The sequence below is a fragment of the Passer domesticus genome, chromosome 28, assembly GCF_036417665.1.
Source record: "Passer domesticus isolate bPasDom1 chromosome 28, bPasDom1.hap1, whole genome shotgun sequence".
Taxonomy (NCBI): domain Eukaryota; kingdom Metazoa; phylum Chordata; class Aves; order Passeriformes; family Passeridae; genus Passer; species Passer domesticus.
In genome coordinates this window covers 4291018-4317679 of record NC_087501.1, presented here as the reverse complement: position 1 = coordinate 4317679, position 26662 = coordinate 4291018, and the positions used below count along the sequence as shown (strand labels likewise).

The window sequence follows — 26662 nt, the reverse complement described above, 5'->3', positions numbered from 1 at the left end:
CAACCTGCAATGAAGGAACATTTGAGGGGAAAATTGGATGGGGGCGGCTGCTCGCTGGGGAATGATGCAGATTTCCATATTAAACCAGGAATATTTGGGGAAAAATTTCTGGAACTTGTCTGGGAAACTCCCTGCCTTGCACCCCACAGCCACCAGCTCCCAGGAATGCCAGCAGCGCTTGTCCTGGTTTGAAAGGACAGGTGTCTGCTGAGGAAGGCAGGAGCCTCCCCTGGAATGGAAAATGCAAACCCCCTCCCTAGGAATTATTATAATTTTGAAATTAAGGAGCTCTCAGACAAAGATATGGGAGCAGGAATAACAGCTCTTTATTAGGGAATAAAATAAAATAAAATAAAATAAAATAAAATAAAATAAAATAAAATAAAATAAAATAAAATAATAAAATGCAAACCCTCTCCCTAGGAATTATTATAAATTTGAAATTAAGGAGCTGTCAGACCAAGATATGGGAGCAGGAACAACAGTTCTTTAGTAGGGAATAAAATAAAATAAAATAAAATAAAATACAAAATAAAAAATAAAATAAAATAAAATAAAATAAAATAAAATAAAATAAAATAAAATAAAATAAAATAAAAATATTTAAAATAAAAATGCAGTAACACAAACCAACCCTGCCAGAGCCAGAACATGCCCTGTCCCCCTGTGGGTCAGGGTGGTGGCACAGTCCCATCCCATGGGGGCTCAGCCCTCCTGCAGTGCCAGCTGTGCTTCTGCTGGAGCAGGGATCCTGCACAAGGGGGGAGTTTTCCTCTGCAGCTCCAGGGCTGCTGGAGATGGGCCTGGTGTTCCTCTGGGAATGCAGGGCAGGAGAAAGCTGCTCCTGTGGGAATGCAGGGCAGGAGAAAGCTGCTCCTCTGGGAATGCAGGGGGCAAAGGCTGCTGTGGTGTTCCAGGCTCAGATTGTATCCAGGTAGGAATGTTTGAAATCTCAGATTGTATCCAGGTAGGAATGCTTGGCTCCTGCCCTGGGTGGAGCATCTCCCCATGGGATGGTGGAATTTTCTCAGCCATGCAGGGACACTCAGTGGCCATGGAGAGCAGAGATCTCCTGGAGGGAGGATTGGCTGTGGGAGAGATAAAGAAAACTGCCCAATGAGCAGCAGAGAACTGCCCCACAGGCAGGAACAGAAAGCACAGCCCCATTTCCAACCTACGGCAGCGCTCCAGGCCGGCTCCAGGGAATCTGGAGAAGGATTGACCTGGTCTGGCTGCTCCAAAGGCTGCCACGTTCTTCTTGCTCTGGGAAAACATCTGCCCCATTCCAGGGGCACATCTGGAGTTTCCTGTCACCTTTGGAACCCCATCCCTGCTCCCAGCACAGGGATTGAGCTCCATTTCGGCCTCATCCCAGCGGTGATTCCATGGGGATGGTGTTTGGGAACTTTCCTGCAGGGGAAGTTCCTCCGGGGTCGCTCAGTTCTCTGGAAATCCCCCAAATCCCCCAAAATCCCCCCCAGACATGGCCGTTCCCCGCGGGAAAGCGGCTCCCACTGGGAATTCTCTCCCAGGAGGGCTCGGCCGGAGCCTTTTCCCTTTTTCTGGTGCCCCAGGCATTCCCCGGAGCGAGCGGCTGCTCCTGCCCAGCTCTGCCCACCCTGGTCCCAGCACTGCCCACGGGATGGGCATTGGGAAAGGACCCGGGAGGATTTCCAGAGGGGCCAGATCCCCGATTCAGCCCTTCGGCTCCACGGGATCTGGACTGGATCCCTTTCCCAGGATTTTGTCCCATTCCCAGGATTTTGTCCCTTTCCCAGGACTGGATCCCATTCCCAGGGAGCTCTTGCACAGACCAAAAATCCCAAATTTGGACAAAACCACCCCAAAAACCCCAAAGATGCAGAGGAATCCCTGCTGCCCCTGTGCCAGCCTTAGGAACATCCACGGCACAGAACGAGCTGCTCAGGGCTCGAGATGCCTGGAAAAATCCCAGGAATTTCCCATTTGGAGCTGAAATGCTCATTCCATGGTGGATAATTCATAATTTCAATATTTTGGTGAAGATTCCCATTTTTTTTTCCTTTTAGATCCAACCTCCTTGACCTCAGGGAGAGCTGAATCCCTCTGAACCTGATGCTCAGATTCCAAGGAATTCAACTCCCAGGGAATTCTTCCCCACTCAGCACCAGCACCAGACAGAAACCTCCCCAATACATGGAATTTTCCCCGTTTTTATTCCAGAAGAAGGGAAAATCTAAAGCTGCTCCACATTTCCTGGGGTTTTCCTTCAAATCCTGCAGGAAATTTAAGAGAAACCTCAGCAAAGAGCAGCTCCCTCCCCGCATGCTTATTCCAAGGGAGGGAAATTCCCAATTATTTGGGAATTCGGGAATTTTTGCTGCCGCAGCAGCCGCAGTTCGTGAGTTTGGGTTGGGAATTCCCGGCCAGGAGAGATCAAAAACTCTCCAGCGGCCCCTAGAGGAGCGTGAGCCCCAGGAGGAGCTGCCAGGCTGCAAAACTCCTCCCAAAATGCATTTTAGCCCTCCCAGAAGGATTTTCCTCCTCCCAAAATGGATTTTCCTCCTCCCAGGATAGATTTTCCCCCTCCCAGAAGGATTTCCCTTTTCCCAGAAGGATTTTCCTCCTCCCAGGATGGATTTTCCTCCACCCAGAAGGATTTTCCTTCCCCCAAAATGGGTTTTTCCCCTCCCAAAACAGATGTTCCTTCTTCCAGGATGAATTTTCCTCCCCCCAGAACGGATTTTCCTCCTCCCAGAAGGATTTTCCTTCTTCCACAATGTATTTTCCTCACCTAAGAAAGGATTTTCCTCCTCCCAGGATTCCCCTCCTCCCAGGATGGATTTTTGTCCTCCTGAAATAGATTTTCCTCCTGCCAGAAGGATTTTCCCCCTCCCAAAATGGATTTTCCTTTTTTCAGAATGGATTTTCCTCCCCCAGAACGGATTTTCTTCCTCCAAGAAAAAAATTTTCCCCTCTCAGAAGGATTTCCCTCCTCCCAGGATGGATTTCCCTCCTCCTCCCAGTACAGGTTTTCCTCCACCCAGAAGGATTTTCCTCCTCCCAGAAAGATTTTCCCCCTCCCAGGATGGACTTCCCTCCTCCCAATACACATTTTCTCCCTCCCAGTACAGACTCACCTCCTCCCAAGATAGATTTTTCTTTTCCCAGAAAAGATTTTCCTCTCCCCAGAAAGACTTTTCCCCCTCCCAGTACAGATTTTCCTCTCCCCAGGATGGATTTTTCTTTCCCCATAAATATTTTTCCCCTCCCAGGATGAATTTTCCCCCTCCCAGTACAGATTTTCCTCCCCCAGGATGGATTTTTCTTTTCCCAGGGAGGATTTTCCCCCTCCCTGGATGAATTTCCTCCTCCCAGTACAGATTTTCTCCCTCCCAGTACAGATTTTCCTCTCCCCAGGATGGATTTTTCTTTTCCCAGAGAGGATTTTCCTCTCCCCAGAAATATTTTTCCTCTCCCAGGATGAATTTTCTCCCTCCCAGTACAGATTTTCCCCATCCCATTACAGATTTTTCCCCCTCCCAGTAGAGATTTTCCTCCTCAGGATGAATTTTTCTTTTCCTAGAACGGATTTTCCCCACTCCCAGGATGAATTTCCCCCTCCCAGTACAGATTTTGCTCTCCCCAGGATGGATTTTTCTTTTCCCAGAAATATTTTTCCCCTCCTAGGATGAATTTTCCCCCTCCCAGCACAGATTTTCCTCTCCCCAGGATGGATTTTTCTTTTCCCAGGGAGAATTTTCCCTCTCCCAGTACAACTTTCTCCCTCCCAGTACGGATTTCCTCGCGAGGAGCTCAGGCATCGCTAGAAGGCACCATTCCCTCAGGGAGGAGCCAGCCCCGCCCTCATTCCCAAGGAAAAACCACCACCAACTCCACAAGGACAAAACAAATCAGGATTTTTTATTTCCTCGAGCTCCAGTGACACAACTGTAGCAGCATTTCAGACCCGGATCCTGCATTGGTAAACACTGAAGAAAACAAATTTTTTTAAATATTTATTTTTTTAATTTTATTTTGTTTTTGCCAAGGCAAAAAATCCAAAGGAAAAAAAAAAAAGGGATTGAGAACTGGGAAAGTTCCTCATCCTCCCTTAAAGAACTTTGTGCGTTTGTGGCAGAATCGGGTCAGAGACTGGGCTAAAATCAAGGATTTCAGCTCAGAATTGCAGCACAACTTCCAAAGGCAAACTTGGCAGGGATTTCGGGGATGGGGAAGGGGATTTGGGAAGGGATTTTCCCAGCAGATCCAGCACCAGCAGCTGGAAAATTGGAAATATTCCTGCTGCAGGTGAGACCTCAGGAATGATGAGAACTGGGCTGGTTTTGTTGGGATCCAAGTGGATTTTCCTCCTCCCAGAAGGGACTTCCTTTTCCCAGAAGGATTTTCCTTTTCCCAAAATGGATTTTCCTTTTTCCAGAATGGATTTTCCTCCTCCCAGGATGGATTTCCCTCTTCCCAGAAGGGATTTTCTTTTTCCCAGAAGAATTTTCCTCCACCCAGAATGGATTTTCCTTTTCCCAGAATGGATTTTCCTTTTCCCAGAAAGGATTTTCCTTTTCCCAGAATAGATTTTCCTCCTTCCAAAAGGGATTTCCCTTTTCCAAGAAGGAATTTCCCTTTTCCCAGAAGGATTTGCCCACTCCAGCCTGAGGAGGGGCGAATTCCCAACGGATCCTGGCTGATCATTTTTGCTCCCAAACCCCTTCCCCACATCCCATATCCAGCATTTTTGTGTCCCTACTCCCAGGTTACTCCAAGGAGGAGCTGAGCTTCTCCCAAGGCAGAAATATCCAAGGAGCATCCCTGAGAAGAAGAGGATGGAGCAGGAATTGCAGAGGCTGCACCAAGAGCTGCAATCACCCACATTATCCCACATTTCAGCATTAAATTCCCCAAATTCCATCTCCATGGGAATTTTCCTGGCTGTTCTGGCTCTGGGAGTGACTCTCCAGTTTCTCAAGGAAAAATCTCAGCTCTGAGACCTCCAGTCCCACCAAATCCAGGAGAATCCAGTGGGATTGTCCCACTTTAAGGCACAGGGAGCCTTTGGTGTAGGGATTTATTCAGGTTAAGACACAAAAAAAGGCACAAAAAGCTCATTTCACACCGGGATCGCTCCCACAAGGCACACGTGGCACTCCCGAGAGGGGATCCTGCATTTTCCAGCTCCAAAATTGTGGGAAAAGGGTGAGATCTGCTGAGGGTCACCCGAAAAACCAGACCTGGCTGATGGGACAGCTCCAGGGCCACATTCCAGCCCCAGAGATGCCAAGGGACATCCCTGGAACTGCATCCCAAAAATCCCTCCCTGGCTGCTGATCTCCCAAGGGAGCAGCTGAAGAGGGAATTTGGGTTGGGAAGGGCAATTCCCATTGGGACATGGAGCCTGGAACTAGAATTTGCACATCCAGCTTCCCAAAAATCCCTCCTGATCTCCCAAAGGAGCAGCTGAAGGGTGGAATTCAGTTTGGGAAGAGCCATTCCCAAAAGGGAAATGGAGCCTGGAACTGGAATTGGCACATCCAGGATCCCAAAAATCCCTCCCTGGCTGCTGATCTCCCAAGGGAGCAGCTGAAGGATGGAATTTGGGTTGGGAAGGATGGAATTGATCCCTGGATTCAAATGGGAAATGGAGCCTGGAACTGGAATTGGCACATCCAGGTTCCCAAAATCCCTCCTGATCTCCCAAGAGAGCAGCTGGAATGATGGAATTTGGTTTGGGAAGGGCCATTCCCAAATAAGAAATGGACCCTAGAACTTGAATTGGCACATCCAGCATCCCAAAAATCCCTTGGGATCTCCCACAGGAGCAGCTGAGGATGGAATTTGGTTTGGAAAACCATTCCCAGCTGGAGCAGGGAGGCTTCCACCCTTCCCACTCAACATTCCAAGCAGGAAAACCAATCCCAGGGAATGAGGAGCTTCTCCAGGTGGGGTTTTCCCCCTCCAGGTGGGGTTTTTCCCCCTCCAGGTGGGGTTTTTCCCCCTCCAGGTGGGGTTTTGTCCCTCCTGGACAGGGATGAGCAGCAGCGAGGGCTGGGAGGAGCCTTTGGAGCTGCACTGGGATTTCCCCAAGGATTTGGGGCTGGTTTGGAGCTGCCAGGGGCTCTGTAAACAGCAGCTCCAGGATCTCCCTGTCCTGGGAGCAGAGCAGCTCCAGGCTGCCCCTGGGATCCCAGGAGAGCTCCTGGAATGGGATCAGGGCTCCAGAGAGGAAAAAGTGGGAACAAACTCTGCCAGGATGAAGGCTGGTCAGCTGTCCCACCCCTTACGAAGGTACCTTAGCAAGTTTAAATTGTAAAACAATAACATTGGTTAAAAATCTGCATCTTCAAGAGTTGTAAAAAAATGGAATTGAGATTTCCCCCTCTCCCCCACGAAGGGATTTTGGGATGCCCCACGTGTTCCCAAAGTGGTGTCCCCATTCCTTGTCCCCTCAAGGGGCTTCCAAGTACCCTGACACCCAGAGGAGAAGCTGGGTAATTAAAGCCAATCTGGCCATAAAATCAGTGATTTTGGGTCTTCCTTACCAGAGGGAAGAACTGAGCCCTTTTAAAACAGCTTTGCACCCAGCTGTAAAAGCATTTTAAAACCACCCAACTGCCTACATAGAAAAATAAAGGATAAACATTATCCAGCTATTTTATATTTATATAAAATTAACTTCTGTGCCAGGACATTTTTGTTTCTCTGCTGTAAAAATAAAAAAAAAAAAAAAAAAAAAAAAAAAATCAGCTTAGGTTGGATAACCTAAACCTTCAGCAAGGAGTAAACTCCATCTTCCATCTTATTTCCAGAAAAAGAGAAGCTTGCGATTTCACTGCTTCAAAATAAAGTTATTAAATAGATATATATTAATATCAAAGTCTGTATAAACTCTTTTTTTTGTTGTTGTTTAAGGAAGGGAAAGAGGCACTCAGTGACCAGGAATCACAGGGGACACTGAGTGACCAGGAATCCCTGGGGACACTTGGTGACAGGGGGACACTGAGTGACCAGGAACCCCTGGGGAGCACCACAGGAACCCCTGGGGACACTGAGTGACCAGGAATCCCTGGGGACACCACAGGAACCCCTGAGGAGCACCATGGGAATCCCTGGGGACAATGAGTGACCAGGAATCCCCAGGGACACTTGGTGACAAGGCAACACGGAGTGACCAGGAATCCCTGAGGAGCACCACACAACTCCCTGGGGACACCCAGTGACCAGGAATCCTTGGGGACATTCAGTGACCAGGAATCCCCAGGGATACTGAGTGACTGGGAATCCCTGGGGACATCCTGTGACTGGGAATCCTGGGGGAGCACCAGGAGAACCCCCAGGGACACCCAGTGAGCAGGAATCCCCACAATCCATGGGGACACCCAGTGACAGGGACACACTGAGTGACAGGGAATCCCTGGGGACACCCAGTGACCAAGAATCCCCACAATCCATGGGGACACCCAGTGACAGGGACACACTGGGTGACAAGGAATCCCTGGGAAGCACCATGGGAATCCCCAGGGACACCCAGTGACCAGGAATTCCTGGGACCCCTGGGGCACTCAGTGACAGGGAGACACTCGGTAACAGCGATCCCCAGAACCACTGGGGACACTCAGTGACCAGGAATCCCTGGGGACACTCAGTGACCAGGAATCCCTGGGACACTCAGTGACAAGGACACAGTGACCAGGAATCCCTGGGGACACTCAGTGGCAGGGGGACACAGTGACCAGGAATCCCTGGGGCACTCAGTGACCAGGAATCCCCAGAATCCCTGGGGGCACTCAATGACAGGGACACACTCAGTGACAGGGATCCCTGGGACACTCAGTGACAAGGACACACTCAGTGACAGGGATCCCTGGGACACTCAGTGACAAGGACACACTCAGTGACAGGGATCCCTGGGACACTCAATGACAGGGACACACTCAGTGACAGGGATCCCTGGGACACTCAGTGACAAGGACACACTCAGTGACAGGGATCCCTGGGGCACTCAGTGACAAGGACACACTCAGTGACAGGGATCCCTGGGACACTCAGTGACAAGGACACACTCAGTGACAGGGATCCCTGGGACACTCAGTGACAAGGACACACTCAGTGACAGGGATCCCTGGAACCCCTGGGGCACTCAGTGACCGAGCACCACGGGAATCTCAGGCAGGGATACGTGGAGATGTGAACGCAGCAGAATTGCAGCTGGGCTGCAGGAGGAGCCCCAGGGGACTCCCGCTCCCGTTTCACGAGGATGGTTTCTTCTCCAGCGCGTGCTTGGTCAGGAAGTACTTGAAGAACTCATACACGGACCAGGAGATGGCCGTGGAGGGCATCTGGTAAATGACGCGAGCCTGGACGCCCTTGAAGAAGCCGGGCAGCCCTCCCAGCTGGTAAACGGTGCTGAAGGCGTTGGCCATGCCCGACAGGTGCCCCCTGATCTTGAGGGAGCTCAGGGCCGTGTTCTCCTGCGTGTTCAGCAGCGTCTTGCACACGTCCAGGGGCGTGGTGGCGGCGGCGGCCACGGCCCCGGCCACGGCGCCGGCCACGATGTGGGACTGGGGCTGGTACTGGCGGTGGGGGTTCAGGTGCTCCTGCATCAGCTCGTAGGTGATGAAGTGGATGGCCTGGAAGGGCACGTTCATGGTCAGCTGCGTGGTGTAGCTGCGGTAGAAGGCTCCAAAGCCCTCAGTCCTCTGCACCGTCCGCACGCAGCTCAGCACCGACGTGTACGGGGAGTTGAACATCTGCAGCCGCTGCTTCACCACTGCTCGGGGACAGCGTGGGGACAGGGACACGCTCAGCGCGGGGCCGGGCCTGGCTGGCACCGCCCCGAGCTCCCCTTCCCCACCCACACCAAAACCCCTGAGCACCCCCAGAACTCAGGACAGGAGTGGGGACAGGGACACACTCAGCGCGGGGTCGGGCCTGGCTGGCATCGCCCCGAGCTCCCCTTCCCCACCCACACCAAAACCCCTGAGCACCCCCAGAACTCAGGACAGCGTGGGGACAGGGACACGCTCAGCGCGGGGCCGGGCCTGGCTGGCACCACCCCGAGCTCCCCCACCCAAACTAAACCCCCTGAGCACCCCCAGAACTCAGGACAGGAATGGGGACAGGGACACTGCTCAGCTGTGGGGTCAGGCCTGGCTGGCACAGCCCCCAGAGTGACCCCAGGCCCACCCAAACCAATTCCTCTGAGCTGCCCAGTGCCCCCAGAGCTTGGGACAGGAATGGGGACAGGGACACTGCTCAGCTGTGGGGTCAGGCCTGGCAGCCCCCAGAGTGACCCCAGGCCCAGCCCTGATCTCCCCTTCCCCACCCAAACCAATCCCCCTGAGGTGCCCAGTGCCCCCAGAGCTCAGCACAGTGAGGGGACAGCTCAGAGCTCACTTCCTAATGAACCCCTCTCCTCAGGCTTAATTAATGACCCCTTACTTCTAATGAACTCCTCCGGGTCAATTAGTGACCCACCAGTTCTAATGAACCCCTCTCCTCGGGGTTAATTAATGACCCTCAGCTCTCCCCGTTAAGGCAGGCTGCTCAGGACCCTCGGTGGGGACGCACAAACAGCCAGCAGCGATGAGGGCAGGAGGTGAAGCCACACCTGAGCATCACCTGGGGGTGTCACACCCCCCTCCAGCCTCACTGCCTGCAGTGACTTCCACTGACTAACGAGGCCAATTCATTTAATTGATTTAATCAGGGTATGACTAAAAGGATTTGATACACTGGAGGTTTCTCCTTCACAGATTCCCAACTCTGGGCGCACTCAGGAGCACAACCCAGTGACGCCGAGGAGCTGGCAGGTGGCAGCATTGTCATTTGAGCTGCATTTTCCTGTTAATCCTCATTGTCCTGAGGCCTTCTCCTGCCACTCCACCTCCCCAGGAATCTCACAGCCCCTCCGTGTGCTCATCCAACAACCTGAGCTCAGCCTGGTTAGTCCAAAGCTTCAGGAAAACCAGAGCCACGGCCCCAAGCAGAGTGGTGACAGTAAAGGTGACACCAGTAAAGGAGACACCTCCCCTGGAAAGTCCCAATGCACCACAGAGAGCCAGGGATAAATCCCTCCTGGCTGCTCTCCCTCTCCTCCCAAGGACAGAGGAATGAGTCCCTGGCTTTGGTGGTTTTGGAGCTCTCCCGGCTGGGGGCAGCCCTGGATTTCTTCCCACTCTTGCCAAGGGGCAGAGGGAGAAGAGCCAGGAGGGATTTAGGCCCAGATTCACTGGGCAGGGAAGGCCCTGGTGTCCTAGAGGGAGCAGCACTTCCCAGAAGGCCAGGATTACCTTCAGCAGGATTCATCACGGCATCGTGCAGCAGCGTGGCCACGCTCCCAGCGATGCCTGCAAGGAAAAGCAGCCCTGAGAAAACGAAAGCCAGCTCAAAAGGCATCACTGCCACCCAGGAGGATCCATCCAGGGGGATCCCATCCATGGGAATTCATCCGGGGGATCCACCCAGGGGGATCCACCCAGGGGGATCCCATCTGTGGGAACCCACCTGGGGGGATTCCATCCCTGGGAATCCATCCAGGGGGATACCATAAATGGGGAATCCATCCATGGGAATCCATTTCGGGGGATTCTATCCATGGGAATCCATCCAGGGGATCCCATCCACAGGAATCCATCCAGGGGCAGGGGGGCTTCATCCATGGGGACCCTACCTGTGGGAATCTATCCAGGGGGATCCCACCCATGGGGGGCTCCTATCCATGGGGAATCCATCTGGGAGGGCTTCATCCATGGGGACCCCATCCATGGGAATCCATCCATGGGGATCTCATGCAGGGGGGGCTCCTATCCATGGGGAATCCATCCACTGGGGAACACCACCCATGGTGGATCCCATCCATGGGATTCCATCCACAGGGGGCTCCATCCATGGAGGAATCCCATCCATGCTGAAGGAGCACCCAGGTCCACAACACAGATTCCCAGGGCAGGAACCCCATCCTGAGAGAACCCCGGATCCCCTCCCAGCCCCCACCTTTGCTCTTCCCAACGATTCCCAAGGATCCGCCGGCCCCAGACACCCGCGGCGCCTGAGCGAGCAGTGAGCAATGTTTACCCTCCCCTCAGCACAGCCCTAATTAGGGATTTTCATCCCTTTACTCAGCCTGGTTTCCAAGCCTCAGTGCCCAGGTTGTGCCAAACCCAGCCAGCCCTGACCCATCCCGCGCTCGGCTCTGGGATGAGGCTCTGCAGCCACTCCTTCCCTTTGATGTTGGCTCCCACCTCCAATTCCCTCTTGCCCAGATGACTTTTGGTCATTTCTCATGAAGCCACAGCTCTGATTTTCCTGCTGGCACCACAGGCCTGTAGCTACTTGAAAGGCAAACCCAGGAATGTGTTCCCAGCAAGGAGCAGCGAGGAGAAGGGATTTTATTCCCTTCTCTGAGTTCAGTGACCCCATGGCAGATTCCCACCAGAACATCCCAGAAAAATCATGGGAATCTCCAGCACAAACCCTTTGGTAAAGCCCTGGCTGCTCAATTCCAGGCTTTCTGCTGCTATTGCTGGGTTTAAAAGTGAAATATTCCTGCTAAAAATTTAAGCATACAGAAAATGGAGGGCACTCCATGCTCTCAGGAACACCTGAATTCAAATCTGAGGTGATGCCTTCAACATAAGATCACACCTTTAGGTGATACCTTCAAAGGTGGGACTTGATCCTGAAGATCTTTCCCAACTTTAAGGATTCCATGGCATTATAGGAACAGCACAGCTGCACCTGAACACCTTTTGCCCACTAAACTGATGAATTATGCTGGAATAATTTAAGATTAAATAGAGTTTAGATTGGGAGGGGGACCAGGCTGAGTGAGAAGCAAGCAAGGGATAGGTTGATAACCACAAATGTTTTGGGGTTTTTTTTAGGGCAAACCCCAAAAATACCATTGGCCAGGTGGCTGTTTCCTCCTGGATGGAAAATATCACTGAGAGACTTTTTCATTTTCTCGTAGCAGGCGAAGTACAAGGCGTGGGCAGGGCCAGCCCCCAGCATGGTGACATCAATCCCACGCAAAGGCCTCCAAAACCCCTCGGTCAGCACCATCTTCTTGAGAGCTTCGTACACGCCCCTGTACTGGGCTTTGGGGTCTGGCTGCAGGCTCTGCATCCGTGTCTGCAACAAAGCACACCAGGGAGAGCCCTCGGTTACCCACCCCACGCCACAAACCCAGGGCTCAGAGCCACCGGAATTCCGAGATCACTGATGTGGCCCTGATTTTTTAAGATTTTCTAAGCCTTCTGATGTTTGTATTTTTGTATGAAACTTTTTCACACACTTTCTGTAAACAACTTATTGTTTTGTATTCTTTCATGGAAGGGGAGAAACTTGATAGAATGTTAATTTGTCCAGTGTCCCTGGAGAAGTAGCACTTTTACTCTCCAATCCTCTGTCACCTTTAGAAATCTATAAATATAGGAGTCAGAAAATAAATGTGCTCTTTTTCCTGCCTGAGAGCAGCAGTGTGTCTGCGTCGTGTTGTCTTGTGTCCTGTAGCGACACACTGAGGGGGCAATTCAGCCCCTGCATGTCCCTTATTTATCCTAATTTTTTATTTATCCTGCTGGATGGAGCCCATGCTCGCACTGCGACACCCGGGCTGATCCTGGAGGGAAGTGCAACCTCTGCTCTGCTTTATCCTTGGAAATCCCAAGGAATGAGGCTGCTCCAGAGGCTGGGTGAAGAAATCCAGGGAAGGTTGTAATTTTCTCCTGCTTTCAACACCCTGACTCTGCCCCAGCTTGTCCCTCCTGCAGCTGCCCAGCAGCCTTGGACAGTTCCTAGAAGGGTGAGCTGGGAAAACTGGGAACTGGCAGGAATTCTCCTGAAAATGAGAAAATGCAGAGCCAGCGTCCCCCAGAGGCTCTGGGACGTTCCTTGTCCCTGTTTTCCCTTCAGCTCCTGGTGGTTTTCTCCCCTGAGGGCCAGGCAGGGAATTCCAGCTGCATTTCTGTCCCTCAGGATTTTTTTGTGCCATAGATTTTAAGCCAGCTGAGCTCCTGGCACCCAAACCTGCTCCTGGCACCCAAACCTGCTCCAAAGCTCACTGCCACCACTTCATTACACAATTTCCCCTCCGGAAAATTCCCTGGAGCTCCTTCCAGGGCTCTGCAGGCAGCAGGGCTCAAAGGCCTGGAGGTGACAATGACAACACGTGAGGGGTCCCAGGACCCTAATCAGCACTGGGTGAAAACCTCAAACCTCCACAGCCATCCCAGGAACTCCTGAGCAGCAAAATGCCCACAGATCCTTCCTGTGTTCCCTGTGGAAAATGTTAAAAACTGAGACAGGCCATGGGAGGTGGCCAAGGAAGGCCTGGACATGGCCCTCAGTGCCCTGGGCCGGGGACAAGGTGGGGATGGCCACAGCAGGCCTGGATGGCCTCGGAAGGCTTTTCCAAGCTCAGGAATTCCATCATTCTGCAATTCCAGCCCATGACACCGAAACCAGGACCCCGGAGCAGCCTCGGCCCCAAAACACCAACACCGGGGAGGCCTCGGCCCTGGGCAAGGGGCGCTCGGCAGCCTCGGGAATTCCTGCTCATCAAGCCCTTCGTTAATTAGCCAGGAGGCCACGCAGCAGCTCAGCTTTCCATAAAAACCTTTAACGATTGAACCTTGTAGCCCCAAAACACCTCCACACCCCCTCTGTGAGCCCAAGGAAGGGACCAGAGCTCGGTTCAGGACTTCCACTTGGAATAACAAAACCGAGCTGGGTTTACTCAAGTCTAGACCAACCAAATTATGGAATTTGTAGTAAATACACCTTAAAACCCCTAAAAATTTGGCTGGGATTTCAGACTCCAGCATCAGCTGGTGCTCATGAAAGGCATCACCCTCCACCAGGGAATTTGCAGCCTCGTGCAGAGCTCCCTGCTCCACAGCACCACATTCCCTGGGAACTCCAAACAAACCCAAAAACTCAGGAAAACCCCCCAGGGAGGGCAGCAATGCACTGAATCAGCTCAGAATTTAAAAGCAGGTTTTATATCCAGCTGTCCATTCAAGCCTCATGGTCTCTGCACCTTCCCATCCTATGGAGGCTGCTCAGGATTTTGGAATGTTCTGGAGAAAATCCCAGTCCCATCCCAGTTTACCCCTGGCAGCAGCAGGTGACATTTATGTGCAGGACCAATGTGGTTTTGGAGAGTAAAGCCAAGTAAGCCATTATTGATGATGCAGTTTTTCCCACTTTCACCCCAGCAGCTCCCATGAAGGAACAGAACCTCCTGTAGCTGTCAGAGCCACACACACCCCAGAAAAATCAATTTACAGACACCCTGCTGCTCCAGCGTGGTCAGGAACAGGGCAGCTTTTCATGGCAAAGGGATGTAAGGTGGGTACATCTCTCACATGAGAATGGATAAATAGGATTTCTTTTTTTATTTGGTGGATCTGAGCTGCTCTGAAGGCGTTCACAGCCCAGAGGAGCCCACACAGGCTGCAGTTTGCATCAGCCACCCATCACTTGTGGGTAGAACAGGACTAGCAGCCCAAGGAGCAGATAAAACCAGGACTGACTGCCCAAGGAATAACCAAAACCCAGGTTCAACAGGACTAACAGCCCAAGGAATAACCAAAACCTGGGTAAAACATGACTAGCAGCCCAAGGAGGAGATAAAACCAGGACTGACTGCCCAAGCATTCACCAAAAACAGGACAAACAGCCCAAGGAATAAGCAAGACCCAGGTTCAACAGGACTAACAGCCAAGCAGCAGATAAAACCAGGACTAACTGCCCATTAAACCAGGACTGACTGCCCAAGGAATAACCAAAACCCAGGTTCAACAGGACTAACAGCCAAGGAGCAGATAAACCAGGATTCAGCAACCCAAGGAGTAGCCAAAAGCAGGATTCAAGAGGACAAACTACCCAAAGAACAACCAAAATCAAGAAAAACAATCCAAGGAATGACAAAAGTCAGGATTGAATAGAACTAAAAGCCCAAAAGTAATAACCAAAATTGGATTTAGGAGAACAAACAGCCTAAGGAATAACAAAAATCTGGATTTAGGAGGACAAACTGCCCAAGGAATAATGAAATCCTGGGTTTAGGGGGACAAGCAGCCTAAGGAACAACCAAAACCAGATTTAGGATGACAAACAGCCAAAGAAATAACCAAAATCAGGATTTAGAGGACAAACAGCTCTAGGAATAACCAAAACCTGGATTTAACAGGACAAACAGGCCAAGGAATAACGAAAATCAGGATTTAGGATTACAAACAGCCCAAGGAATAATAAAAATCAGGATTGAATAGAACTAGAAGCACAAGCAATAACCAAAACTTGGATTCAACAGGACAAACTGCCCAAGGAACAACAAAAATCAGGATTTTGGAGAACAAACAGCCCAAGCAATAACCAAATCCAAGATTCATCAGGACAAACTGCCCAAGGAATAACCAAAACCTGGGTTTAGAAGGACAAGCAGCCTAAGGAATAGCCAAAACCAGATTTAGGAGGAAAAAGAGCCCAAGGACCAACAAAAATCAGGATTTTGGAGAACAAACAGCCCAAGCAGTAACCAAATCCAAGATTCATCAGGACAAACTGCCCAAGGAATTACCAAAACCAGATTTAAAAGAATGAACAACCAAAGAAATAACCAAAATCAGGATTGAGGAGAACAAACAGCCCAAGCAATAACCAAATCCAGGATTCATCAGGACAAACTGCCCAAGGAATAACCAAAACCTGGGTTTAGAAGGACAAGCAGCCTAAGGAAAAACCAAAACCAGATTTAAAAGAATGAACAACCAAAGAAATAACCAAAATCAGGATTTTGGAGAACAAACAGCCCAAGCAATAACAAAAATCAGGATTTTGGAGAACAAACAGCCCAAACAACAACCAAATCCAGGATCTCCTGGGTGGCTGCTGCTGAGCCAGAGGCCCGGGGCTGGGAGCAGCTCTGAGGGAGGGAGCTGAAGTTTATCAGGGCTTGAGGAGATGATTTCCCCGAGCTGGGCAGTGCCCCCAGCTCCTCTCACCTATCTGAAGCCACCAAGCAGCTCCTGGAGCCTCACCCCTGATAAGCAGCCAAGAAATTGTTCTCCACCTACTCCAATTAATCCCCATTGCATAAGGCAGCGGTGCAGGGCCAGCCACGAGCGCCCTGCTTGTCCTGGCTGCAGTTTGGGCAGGAAAAAAACACCACCACAAGTGCCAGGGTCAGGTTGAGGCAGTTCCCTGCCCCTGGGGAAGAGCTCTGTCCTGCTGGATGCGCTTTGGGAAGAGCCCCAGCACTCCTCCAGTGTTGCTTGCTTGATTTTTACCCAGAATTATTTTTCCCAGGTCTCTGTTTTGCATATCCTGGCAGGGGGTCACTGGTTTGACACCCTACAAACACCCTCAGACCTCGTTTGCCTTTTGTTTGGGGTTTATTTATTTATTTTCTCTGAGCACAATCTGCTTTTCCTGGGTTCATGTGACAGAGGTGCACAAAGGGAACACAAAATGCTTTTAGCAGGAAATCAGCAGCATTTCTGCATGGATCCAGCAGATCCTGCCAGCTGGGCAAGGCATGGCCAGGCTCAAGCTCTGAACCCCAATTTTGGGGGGATTCAGGTGGAACAGGACAAGGTATGAGCCAGGCTCAAACTCTGAACTCCAATTTTGGGGGGATTCAGGTGGAACAGGACAAGGCACAGCCAGGCTCAAGCTCTGAACCCCAATTTTGGGGCAGTTCAGCTGGAACAGGACAAGGTATGAGCCAGGCTCAAGCTCTGAACCCCAATTTTGGGGCAGTTCAGCTGGAACAGGACAAGGCACAAGCCAGGCTCAAGCTCTGAACCCCAATTTTGGGGGGATTCAGCTGGAACAGCCCCCAGATGAGCAGCACACCCATGGGAGAGGAGCAGAGGGTCAGTCCAGCAGGGTATCCAGGAATTCCCAACATTCCAAAACTCCCCCTCAGCTGGAACACAAGGAACTGCTCCTCCTGGAGCAGCTGGAAATGGGGGGATGCAGAATTTCCCACCACCAAACCCCAAAGAATCCACAGCCCTGCTCCCTCAGATGTTCTGCTGGGCTTCCAGAACCTTTGTGACCACCAGGAAGCTCCAAAGGCAGGCCAGGTTTTCATGAAAAAGGATTTTTTTGGTCCCTAGAGCCACTGGCACCCTCTGCCAGAAGGGAGGTGCCAGCCCTGCACGCCTCATTTCTCCCGCCAGCAATTAATTAATCCCCAGGGGAGCAAAACTGTTCCTCACATCCCCAAGGGGATCCCATCCTTTGTTTTCACAGCCTTTGGGAAAGCAGCTCCGGCAGAAAAATCACCAAAAGGATCAGGGCAGGAGGAGGAGGCTCCAGGGGAGCCCTCCAGAAACTCCTTTTCTGCTGCCATCAGGAGTCCTTGACACGCTGATCCCTCCAGATCATTTGGGGATGGATCAGGGCTCCCAGCACAGCTGTTTTTTGCAGCAGCCACAAACAAAAACAAGCCTGAGAAGTGTGAGAAACACCCTCAGCACCAGGAAAAACCCAGCCCAGGGTGTCCAAACAACTGGAGCTGAGGGGGAGAGGCAGAGGGAAAGTGCAGCTCAAGGGGGCTTTGCCCAATGGTAAAAAAAAATTACATTATTATTTATTCAATACTGGAAAATAATGGAGAGGAAAAGAGTGTAGATTTAAACTGGATATTGGGAAGGAATCCTTCCCTGTGAGGGAGGAAGGAGGGATGGAATTCTCAGAGGAGCTGTGGCAGGTTGGAGCACCCTGGGACAGTGGGAAGTGTCCCTGCCCTGGGGTGGCCCCAGGGGATTTTAAGGTCCCTTCCCACCCAAACCATTCTGGGATTCCGTGACCCCACCAAGCTCAGGGGTTGTGCAAGTGTCTGCAGCAAACAATTCCCCAAATTACGACATTTTCAGTTTCTCTTTGGGAGGAAATGACTCGCTGGAAGCCAGACAGGAGGAACCTCAGAGCAGGAGCTGCCCAGGTGCTCCTCCTGCACCTGCAGAAAATCCCAACCTCCTCCAGCCCGGACCTCTGCCCCAGGAAGTCCCAGGGAGGAAAAGCTTTGCTCCTTTTCTGCAGGAACGTGGCCCCTCTGCCACGACACAGCGAAAGAGCCGAGCTGTTATTGGATTACACCCACCACAAGAAAACAAACCTCTGTAGGGCTCAAAACCTCCCTTTTCTGGCTCAGCTGTACCTTTGCCCACAGCGGGCAGGGGCGTGCCCAGGGCAGGAGCAGATCCCGGCGGGATTTCGCAGTGTCCCAGCACAGAGGGACCCTGGTGGGCTCCGGCAGCAGCAGGAGGGTCTGACCTGCTGCTGGCAGGACCAGCCCAGCCCGGCCCGGCCCGGCCCTGCCGCAGCCAGGCCAGGCACAGCCCGCGGAGCTTTTCCTCCAAAGCGCCTCCCACTCCAGGAAGCCGGGCACCGCTTTCATTTCTGGCCCTGCTCTCCCCGCCGAGGAAAGAACTGCAGAATTCCGGAGGGACAACACCCGCGGAGCTGCCCCGGCCGTGACTGGGCACAAAACACCTCGTCTGCTCGTGCCAGCAGCCGGCGCCACGCTCAGGGTGGGCACCAACCCCACCCCAGATCTGTGCACCTGGCTCACAGACCCAGGGGGCAAACAGGGCAAAAAACCGGGAATATTTCCTTTGAGTGCCTGAACACTGGCAGGAGCTGCAAAAGCCACGGCACTTCCTCTGCTGTGCCCTTTCTACTCTTTCGGGGAGCCCTGGACGAGAAGAAGGGATTGCAACATCTCGTGATTCATCCACGCCGGCATCGAGGGAGTTTGGCTTTTCCCAGCTTTCCCTCGTCTTTTGAAGGCCCCACAGCAGCAAACTGGCAGGGCAGAGGGAGGAAATACCCTTCGGGACAATTCCCACACTCTGGAGACGCTGGGAAGCCTTCCCTGAGTGTGCTCGAGCATCAGCAGCTCCAAAATGCACCGGGCAGCTCCTCCTCAAGCAGCCTGACCCCAGCAAAGGCACTCACCCACCCCATGGGGCCCCAGTGCCCCATCCCAGCAGCTCTTCCCTCCTGAGCTGGATCCCTGGGCTCCGGGAGGGAAAAGCTGCCCGAGGAGCTCCTGATGCCAGCCCCAGGGATTCCAGCAGGGCACTGCTGGCACCGGCCTGGCATCTGCCAGCCCGGGGAGCAGCACTGGGGCGTCACCTTTGTGCAAAGCTCCCCGGGGCTGCAGGACAGCCCCAGAGCCAGCAGGATTTGGGGTGACCTGGGGACCTGCCCAGCGCCTTCCCGGGAACCTCACACACCCCAGCATTCCATGGACACCTCCCCCCAAACGTGCACCCACACATTCCATGGACACTTTGCCCATCTGCACCCCAACATTCCATGGACACTTTCCCTCATGTGCACCCCAACATTCCATGGACACTTCACCCGTCTGCATCCCAAGATCCCTTACACATCCCCACCTTTCTTGCGCCCCGATATCCCCTCCACGCTCCCCCCCCTTGCACCCCAGTCTCTTGCAGATTTTCCTCCCTTGCACCCCAAAATCTCTTACACGTCCCTAACACCCCAACAACCCCTTGAACCCCCAGCACTCCTTTCACCCCAACAACTCCTTACACAATTCCCCTTTGCACCCCCTTTACACCTTCCCTCTTCTTGCACCCCAACAACCCCTTGCACACCTCTTACACCCCAATGGCCGCTTACACACTCCCCTCTTACACCCCAAAAAAGCCTTGCACCCCCAAAACCCTTTGCACACCTCTCGCACTCCCCCTCTCCCTGCACCCCAGAAGCTCCTGCACCCCAATAACGCCTGCACACCTCTCTCACTCCCCTTTTTCCTGCACCCCAGAAGTTCCTGAACCCAAATAACGCTTGCACACCTCTCACATTCCCTTTTCCTGACCCCAATAACGCTTGCACACCTCTCTCACTCCCCTTTTCCTGACCCCAATAACGCTTGCACACCTCTCACTCCCCTTTTCCTGCACCCCAATAACGCTTGCACACCTCTCTCACTCCCCTTTTCCTGCACCCCAATAACGCTTGCACACCTCTCACACTCCCTTTTTCCTGCACCCCAATAACGCCTGCACACCTCTTACCCCCCGTCCCTGCACCCCAATAACGCCTGCACACCTCTTACCCCCGCTCCCTGCACCCCAACACCCCTTGCACACTCCCCTCTCGCACCCCCAGCACTCCTCGCACCCCAAACCCTCGCACAGCTCTCCCACCGCCCCCCGCACCCCAGAAGCTCCCGCACCCCCACAACCGCTGCAGCCCCCGCTGTCCCTGTCCCCCGCTCCCTGCAGCATCCCCGGCCCCCCGTCCCCGCGCACCTTGACCGAGTCCACGGGGTACATGATCGTGTGCTCCATGATCCCCGCCACGGCCCCGGCCACCATGTGCGTGCCGAGCGCGACGCCGCTGGGCAGGCTCTCGTACTCCTCGCCGTCCATCAGCGCGGGGCCGGCGGCGGCGGGGGGCCCGGGGCCCGGCGGGGCGGCGGCGCTGCCCGCCATGGCACAGCTCAGCTCCATGCGCCGGCACCGGGCAGCCGAGCCGAGCCGAGCCGAGCCGAGCCGAGCCGGGCCGGACACCGGTACCGGGGGGCCGGGGGGGCGCTGCCACCGCGCGCCGCCCAACCTCCTTTAAAGCCGCGCTCGCCACGCCCAGCCCGGCCCCACCAATCAGCGCGGCGCGCATTCGTGACATCGCCGGGCGGGAAAATGATTGGCAGGAATACTAACCAATAAAAAGTGAGAGGGGAGAGGCGGAGGGCTGTGATTGGCTGTGGCGGCGGGTGGGCGGGGCGGGGCCGTGAGGGCGGGTGTGCCGTGGCGGCGGCGCTGAGGGGACGCGGCGGCGGAGCGGGTAACTGTCACCGGCCGCGGCCGTTTGTGTCCGCCCGAGCGCCGACAGGTGTGCCGGCCTCGCGGTGTGTGCCACGGGCAAGGCTGGGGGGAAGGAAGGGGCGATTCCTGCTGCCGGAGCGGTTTTAGTGGCTGGGGGTGGTGGCACGGCTGGGACTGCCGCGGTGTCACCGCTGCCTGTCCCGCGGCCCCGGGAGAACGGGAGCGCCCCTCACAGCTCGGGCTCGGCCCTTGTGCGGGACGGCCCCTGCAGTCACCCCCGGTGAGGCAGGGCAAGGTGCCGTCAGGCCTGGAGATGGAGATTCCATGGTCAGAGGGGCTGTTTCCCTGCAGGGTCCCCACAGCAGCCCCAGACTGTGCCCAAAGCAGCCCCAAATTGTGCCCAATGTAGTCATAAATCGTCCCCAAAGCAGCCCCAAATTGTCCCCAAAGCAGCCCCAAATTGTGCCCAGAGCAGCCCTAAATTGTGCCCATAGCAGCCCGAAATTGTGCCCAATGTAGTCATAAATCATCCCCAAAGCAGCCCCAAATTGTACCCAAAGTAGCACTAAATTGTCTCAAAAGCAGCCCCAAAATGTCCCCACAGCAGCCCCAAATTGTGCACCAAACAGCCCCAAATTGTGCCCAAAGCAGCCCCAAATTGTCCACGTTGTAGTCCTAAATTGTCCCCCAAAGCAGCCCCAAATTGTCCCCAATGTAGTCATAAATTGTCCCCAGAGCTGCCCCAAACTGTCCCCAGAGCACAGAGGGGCTGTGCTCAGCTCCTGCACTGCTGATCCAGGGGAGCTGCCCAGAACAGGGCTTATTTGGGGTTTTGTGGGGCGTCCTGGGGGTGTCTTTGTCCCCAGTCCCCTCCTGTGCCTCTGCTCCCCAAAAACGCTTCTCTTCCTTCATATTTTCCATGATTTCCTCATTCCACCATGCAACCAACCCAAGCCAGGTGAATTTGGTGCTCTCCAGGAGAAGGAGGCAAAGTCTTTTGGCCCAGGGAGCAGCCCTGGCTTTTATTTGATTCCTCTCCAAAGGATTATTTGGAATTCGACCTTGCTGGGAAGGAGGTGTTGCATGAGCTCAAATCAAGGTTAACCATTCCTGTGATACTGCAGGGCAATTTATTGCTGTGTGGGCCTTGGGAAGGAGGAAAACCACCCTCAGAACCTGGAAAAAGCAGGAAAATGAAGTGTTGGGTTTGGAAACGAACACACGCGAGGTGAGAAAATCCAGGTGTGGTCACACGCTGGGTACCTGGAGAGGTGCTGGGGGCAGCACGAGCTGTTCTCCTTCCTCCTTGCCTTATTTGTGCTGGGAATTCTCTGTTCCCCGTGGGGACACGGAGCTGCTGGAGAAAACAACAATAAATGGCATTGTCACGCATGGGACTCGCTCCTGATTGATTTTGGGGACCTGGCAGCATTTCCTGCACTTGGCAAAACACTTCTCCAGGATGTGGGAGAGCTGCAGGTGACAGCCAGCTGCTGCCCCGGGGTGTCCCAGCCATCCCCCATCCCTGAGACCTGTGCTGAGGGTATCAAACCCTTCCACAGCCCAAACTTAACCCAGGAATTGCTCAAATCTCCCCTTCCTGCCCCCTGGGAGAAGCCACGGGATTACAACACCTTTATTTCCTTGGAGAGAGACCAGAGCTGTGCTGCTGGCAGGGTTTGGCACTGAGTTTTCCACATTAAATGACATTTAAGCTGGAGAGCCACATCCACACCTGTAATTCCAGCAGAGAACCGTGATCCCCAGGCCACGGGAACTTCCCTTGCTGTGATCCAAGGAAACAGAACTGGCAGGGACACATTTCCCAGGATTGCTCCACAGCCTTTATCGAGGCTTTCCTCTCCCTGAGCAAGAGCTGTAATCTCCTTCCCGTGCCTGTGGCAGGGCAGGGAGGGGGAATTAGAGTCTCCTTAATGAGCCCTTTCTCCTGCACTCTCAGGTGTTGCTCCCTGATAATGAGCTGGGCCAGGCTGGAATTCTGCTTCCAGGTTACATTTTAACCCTGGAGCGGTGCCACCAAGAATCCTTGTGCTCCAGAGCTGGGGGAGCCTCAGCCTCAGGGGTTCCCCCTGTTCCTGGGGATGGGATGGGATTATCCATGATTTCTGCCAGGGAAACAGGGCAGACAGGTGTGGGAGATAAATTTGTAGAGAACGTTTAAAGTTTGATAGAAGCTTCCCATAACATGCATAGGTTGTGGCCAGCAGCAGGAAGAGGAGCAGCCTGTGGCCTGGGAGGGATTCCTGCCATCCCTGGATAACAGGAGCTCAGCTTCCCTGGAAAAGCTTCCTTGAGACCAGGCTTGTGTAGGGATTCCCTCACTCCTCCCTTCCCACCCTCTGCTCCCTGCATCCCATCCGGGAGCTCCCCGGGCTTGGGGGTCCCTGGGTGCTCCACGAGCCCCAAATTCCACAGGAGCAGGGAAACAGGGAAGGGCAGAGCTAAAACCAGATTTGGGCTGCAGCAGCCTCAGCCTGGGGGTGTCCAGGGCCACTTGGAGCCCCCTGGGACAGTGGGAGGTGTCCCTGCCATGGCAGGACTGGCACTGGGTGGGCTCTAAGCTCCTTCCAGCCCAAACCATTCCAGGAACCCACAACTTCATCACCCACACCCCAGCAAGTCCCAGCAGAGTCCCCAAAGTTCACCCTCATTCCCTCTGTGCCAGCAGCCAGGTAAATCCAGGAATCAGGCACAGCCCCCAGGCTGGGCAGCACCTCCCTGCTGCAGCCTGGGGCAGCTGTGGCACGGCAGGAGCAGAGCCCAGTGCCAGGAATTCCTGAGAAAGGAGGAATGCAGCAGGGGAAGGAAGGCTCTGGTGGGCCGGGGCAGCACCCAGAGCCCCTCAGCCCCTCCCAGCTGATAAGGAGCACCTGGAGCTCTTATCCCAGCCCTCACCACGCAGGGGCTGCCAGAGCCACAAGCTGCAGCCAGGCTGATAAGGCAGCAGTGCCCAGCTGCGAGGTGGGCACCCAAACTGGGCTTTATCTCCTGGATCCAGGGGTTTGTATTTACGTTTTTGTCACTTTGCAAATCTCCAGCTTCTCTAACAGCTGAGCTCCACCTGGCTCAGGGCTTTATCCTCCCCACCAGCAGCTCGGGGCTGCCCTGGCAGCTGCCAAAGCCACGGAGCAGCACATTCTAAGTTATTTTGTTTTAAAAAAATTTAAAAATTGGCGTGTCCAGCATCAGATAATTGTGGTTTTCTTCCCTAGCATGGAATTCCCAGAGGAGCTGTGGCTGCTCCATCCCTGGAAGGGTCCAAGGCCAGCTTGGAGCACCCTGGGACAGTGGAGCCCTGCCCATGGATGATTTTAATGTCCCACTCAACCCAAACCATTCCATAATTTTTAATGTGGAAAGGAAAAGGCCCTGGTTTATGGCATTTTATAAAGGCTTTAGAAGAGGGATCAGAGGAAATATAAATGGTTGATTTTATTTCAATCTTATTTACAGCACGGTCAGGTGGAATTTCATGTCCTCACAGCTTTTCTTGGCAAGTTTGGGTGCTAGATCCTTATATTAAAGAGAGATTCCACATGGGAATCAATTCCCCATCCCACAGGACACAGACCAGCCCCTTCCCAGCACATCCCATCCTTCCTTAAAAACAACCAAAATACCCCAAAATACAAATTGAACTCTGACTCTGCACCTCTTTCCCAGCCCCAAAATACAAATTTAACCCTGACTCTGCACCTCTTTCCCAGCCCCAAAATACAAATTTAACTCTGACTCTGCACCTCTTTCCCAGCCCCAAAATACAAATTTAACCCTGACTCTGCACCTCTTTCCCAGCCCCAAGGCTGTGCCAGCCTCAGGAGATCCCTGGAAAAGGATCCAGCCTGGATTCTCTGGGAATGGAGAGGCACAGGGAGATTCATCTGCTTGGAAACCTGACATGTCCCAGTTATTTTTTATCTTTATATTTGCAAACTCCAGCAATATAAACAAACAATCATGTTTTGTCTTCGGGGTGACCTGACCCACTTTGGGAGCAGCAGCTCCTGGTCTGCAGCCTCCATGAGGTGCTGCTGTTGGGATTGGTGCTGGAAAATCATGGAAAAGAGGAATTCCTGCTCTGCACAAGCTCAGGGTAAGGATTAATGCACTTTTTAGCCCAAAAAACAGTGCTGGAGCCCATCAGAAGGAAACAATCCGACCGTGTAGGCAGAGCAGGATGGTTCCCAGCTGTAACCACATTCCTGAACTTTCTCACCACGGCAGGAGGTGATGCCAGGGAGAGTCACCAGCCAAGAAAACTCGAGAGAACTGAGGCCTGGAGGTTCTCCAGGGGGTTACTCCAGCCCCAAACCACCCAAGATGGGAAGAGGCAGAGCCCCAGCAGGGCCAGGCAGGGAGCTCCAGCCCCTCTGACTTCGTGCAGCTTTCAGGGAAAGGTGGGGACTCCGGGAATGTGGCTGCGGGTGTTGGATCGGTGCTGGCAAATCGTGGAAAACCGGAATTCCTGCTCTGCCACAAGCTCGGGGCAGGGATTAATGGGGTTCTTTGCCCCAGAGAGCGCTGGAGCCCATCAGAACGGACCCATTTAAGCGTGCAGGCAGAGCGGGATCGTTCCCAGCTTTACCCACATTCCTGAGCTTTCTCCTGAGTCACCGAGGAGGGATCGGCTTCACCGCCGCGGTTTTGTGTAACGTCACCACAGCGTCACCAGCAAAGACATCAGAAAGAGCCGAGCCCTGATGGTTCTCCAGGAGCTTATTCCAGCCCCAAACCCTCCCAAGATGGGAAAAGGCAGCGCTGGAGCTGCCCCAGAGCCGGGCACGGAGCTCCATCCCCCCGAGTTTGAGGTGTGACTCCGGGATTTCCTCAGTGCTCGCACAACCTGACCCAATTCCCCCTCCCCGAGCGGGCACAGGGAGAGGCAGAGCCCGCCGCGGGTAATTAACGCTGGTTTGGGCTATTTCCTGCACCGAAGTTGTTGTTTTGGTTTGTTTTGTTTTTTCCCAACTCGCCTTTCTGGTTTGGAGCCCTGCGGGAACAATGGGAGCGCGCAGCTGGAGGTGAACTGGGGAGGTGGCACCGGGCAGAGGCTGCGAGGAGCCCCCGGGGCCGGAGCTCCTGGTTGGTGCTGGGTTCATTTCCAGCACTCGGCAAAGTTAGGGCAGAAATGAGGGAAAAAGCCTGGTTTGGGATGAAGGGAAGGGAAGGGAAGGGAAGGGAAGGGAAGGGAAGGGAAGGGAAGGGAAGGGAAGGGAAGGGAAGGGAAGGGAAGGGAAGGGAAGGGAAATCTCAGAGCCCTTCCAGAGCCTGAAGGGGCTCCTGGAGAGGGACAGGGATGGGACACAGGGAATGGCTCCCACAGCCAGAGGGCAGGGTTAGATGGGATATTGGGAAGGAATTCCTGCCTGGGAGGGTTGAGGGGCTGGGATGGAATCCCCAGAGGAGCTGGGGCTGCTCCTGGATCCCTGAAGTGCCCAAGGCCGGGCAGGGCTCGGAGCAGCCTGGGACAGTGGGAGGTGTCAGGATTGGAACTGGGTGGGATTTAAGCTCCTTCCAACCCAAACCATTCCAGGATCCTGCTCTGCCCTGACCCCTCGCATGGCCTCGGTGAAATTGGTTAATTCTGATGGGTTTCACCACTTCAGGGGCAAATAAACGTGTTTAAAATGGGATTAAAAACAGTGAAGAGAAAACGCTGGAATGAGGATTTAGAATGAGCCTTCTGCCACAGCACAAGCAGAGAAAAAAAATCCCCTTTATTCACCCCAAAGCCAGCGCTGCTCCGGGAGCTTTGGAATGGGAACATTTAAACGAACAAACGTAGAAATGCCGGGAGGAAAATCCCTTGGGAGACCCTTCCAGCCTCA

At 53.6% G+C, this 26662-nt stretch overlaps 1 protein-coding gene and 2 long non-coding RNA genes across 8 annotated transcripts; 1 reads left to right on the top strand and 2 right to left on the bottom strand.

Moving 5' to 3' along the window:
- Positions 1–6834: 6834 nt before the first annotated feature.
- On the bottom strand, positions 6835–20548 carry SLC25A37 (solute carrier family 25 member 37). 3 transcript variants are annotated; one of them, XM_064400394.1, is made up of 4 exons: positions 20298–20548; positions 11895–12123; positions 10284–10340; positions 6835–8761 (listed from the first exon to the last, which is right to left on the bottom strand). In XM_064400394.1, exons 1-4 carry the CDS (start codon positions 20496–20498, stop codon positions 8241–8243), a joined length of 1008 nt encoding a protein of 335 aa, XP_064256464.1. In that variant the 5' UTR covers positions 20499–20548; the 3' UTR covers positions 6835–8240. The 3 variants fall into 3 exon arrangements, with proteins under 3 accessions (XP_064256464.1, XP_064256466.1, XP_064256465.1); XM_064400396.1 differs by having other exon boundaries at positions 6835–8621; XM_064400395.1 differs by lacking the exon at positions 20298–20548 and adding an exon at positions 13210–13359.
- A 233-nt stretch (positions 20549–20781) lies between these two features.
- On the top strand, positions 20782–22205 carry LOC135287197 (uncharacterized). Of its 2 annotated transcripts, none has more exons than XR_010351017.1 (2): positions 20782–20832; positions 21938–22205. It is a non-coding gene; the product is annotated as an uncharacterized LOC135287197 (long non-coding RNA). The 2 variants fall into 2 exon arrangements; XR_010351016.1 differs by having other exon boundaries at positions 20832–20896.
- Positions 21807–23276, bottom strand: LOC135287198 (uncharacterized). 3 transcript variants are annotated; one of them, XR_010351020.1, is made up of 3 exons: positions 22448–23276; positions 22077–22170; positions 21807–21989 (listed from the first exon to the last, which is right to left on the bottom strand). It is a non-coding gene; the product is annotated as an uncharacterized LOC135287198 (long non-coding RNA). The 3 variants fall into 3 exon arrangements; XR_010351021.1 differs by having other exon boundaries at positions 22077–22167; positions 22448–23274; XR_010351019.1 differs by having other exon boundaries at positions 22077–22167; positions 22549–23271.
- Between the last annotated feature and the right edge of the window lie 3386 nt (positions 23277–26662).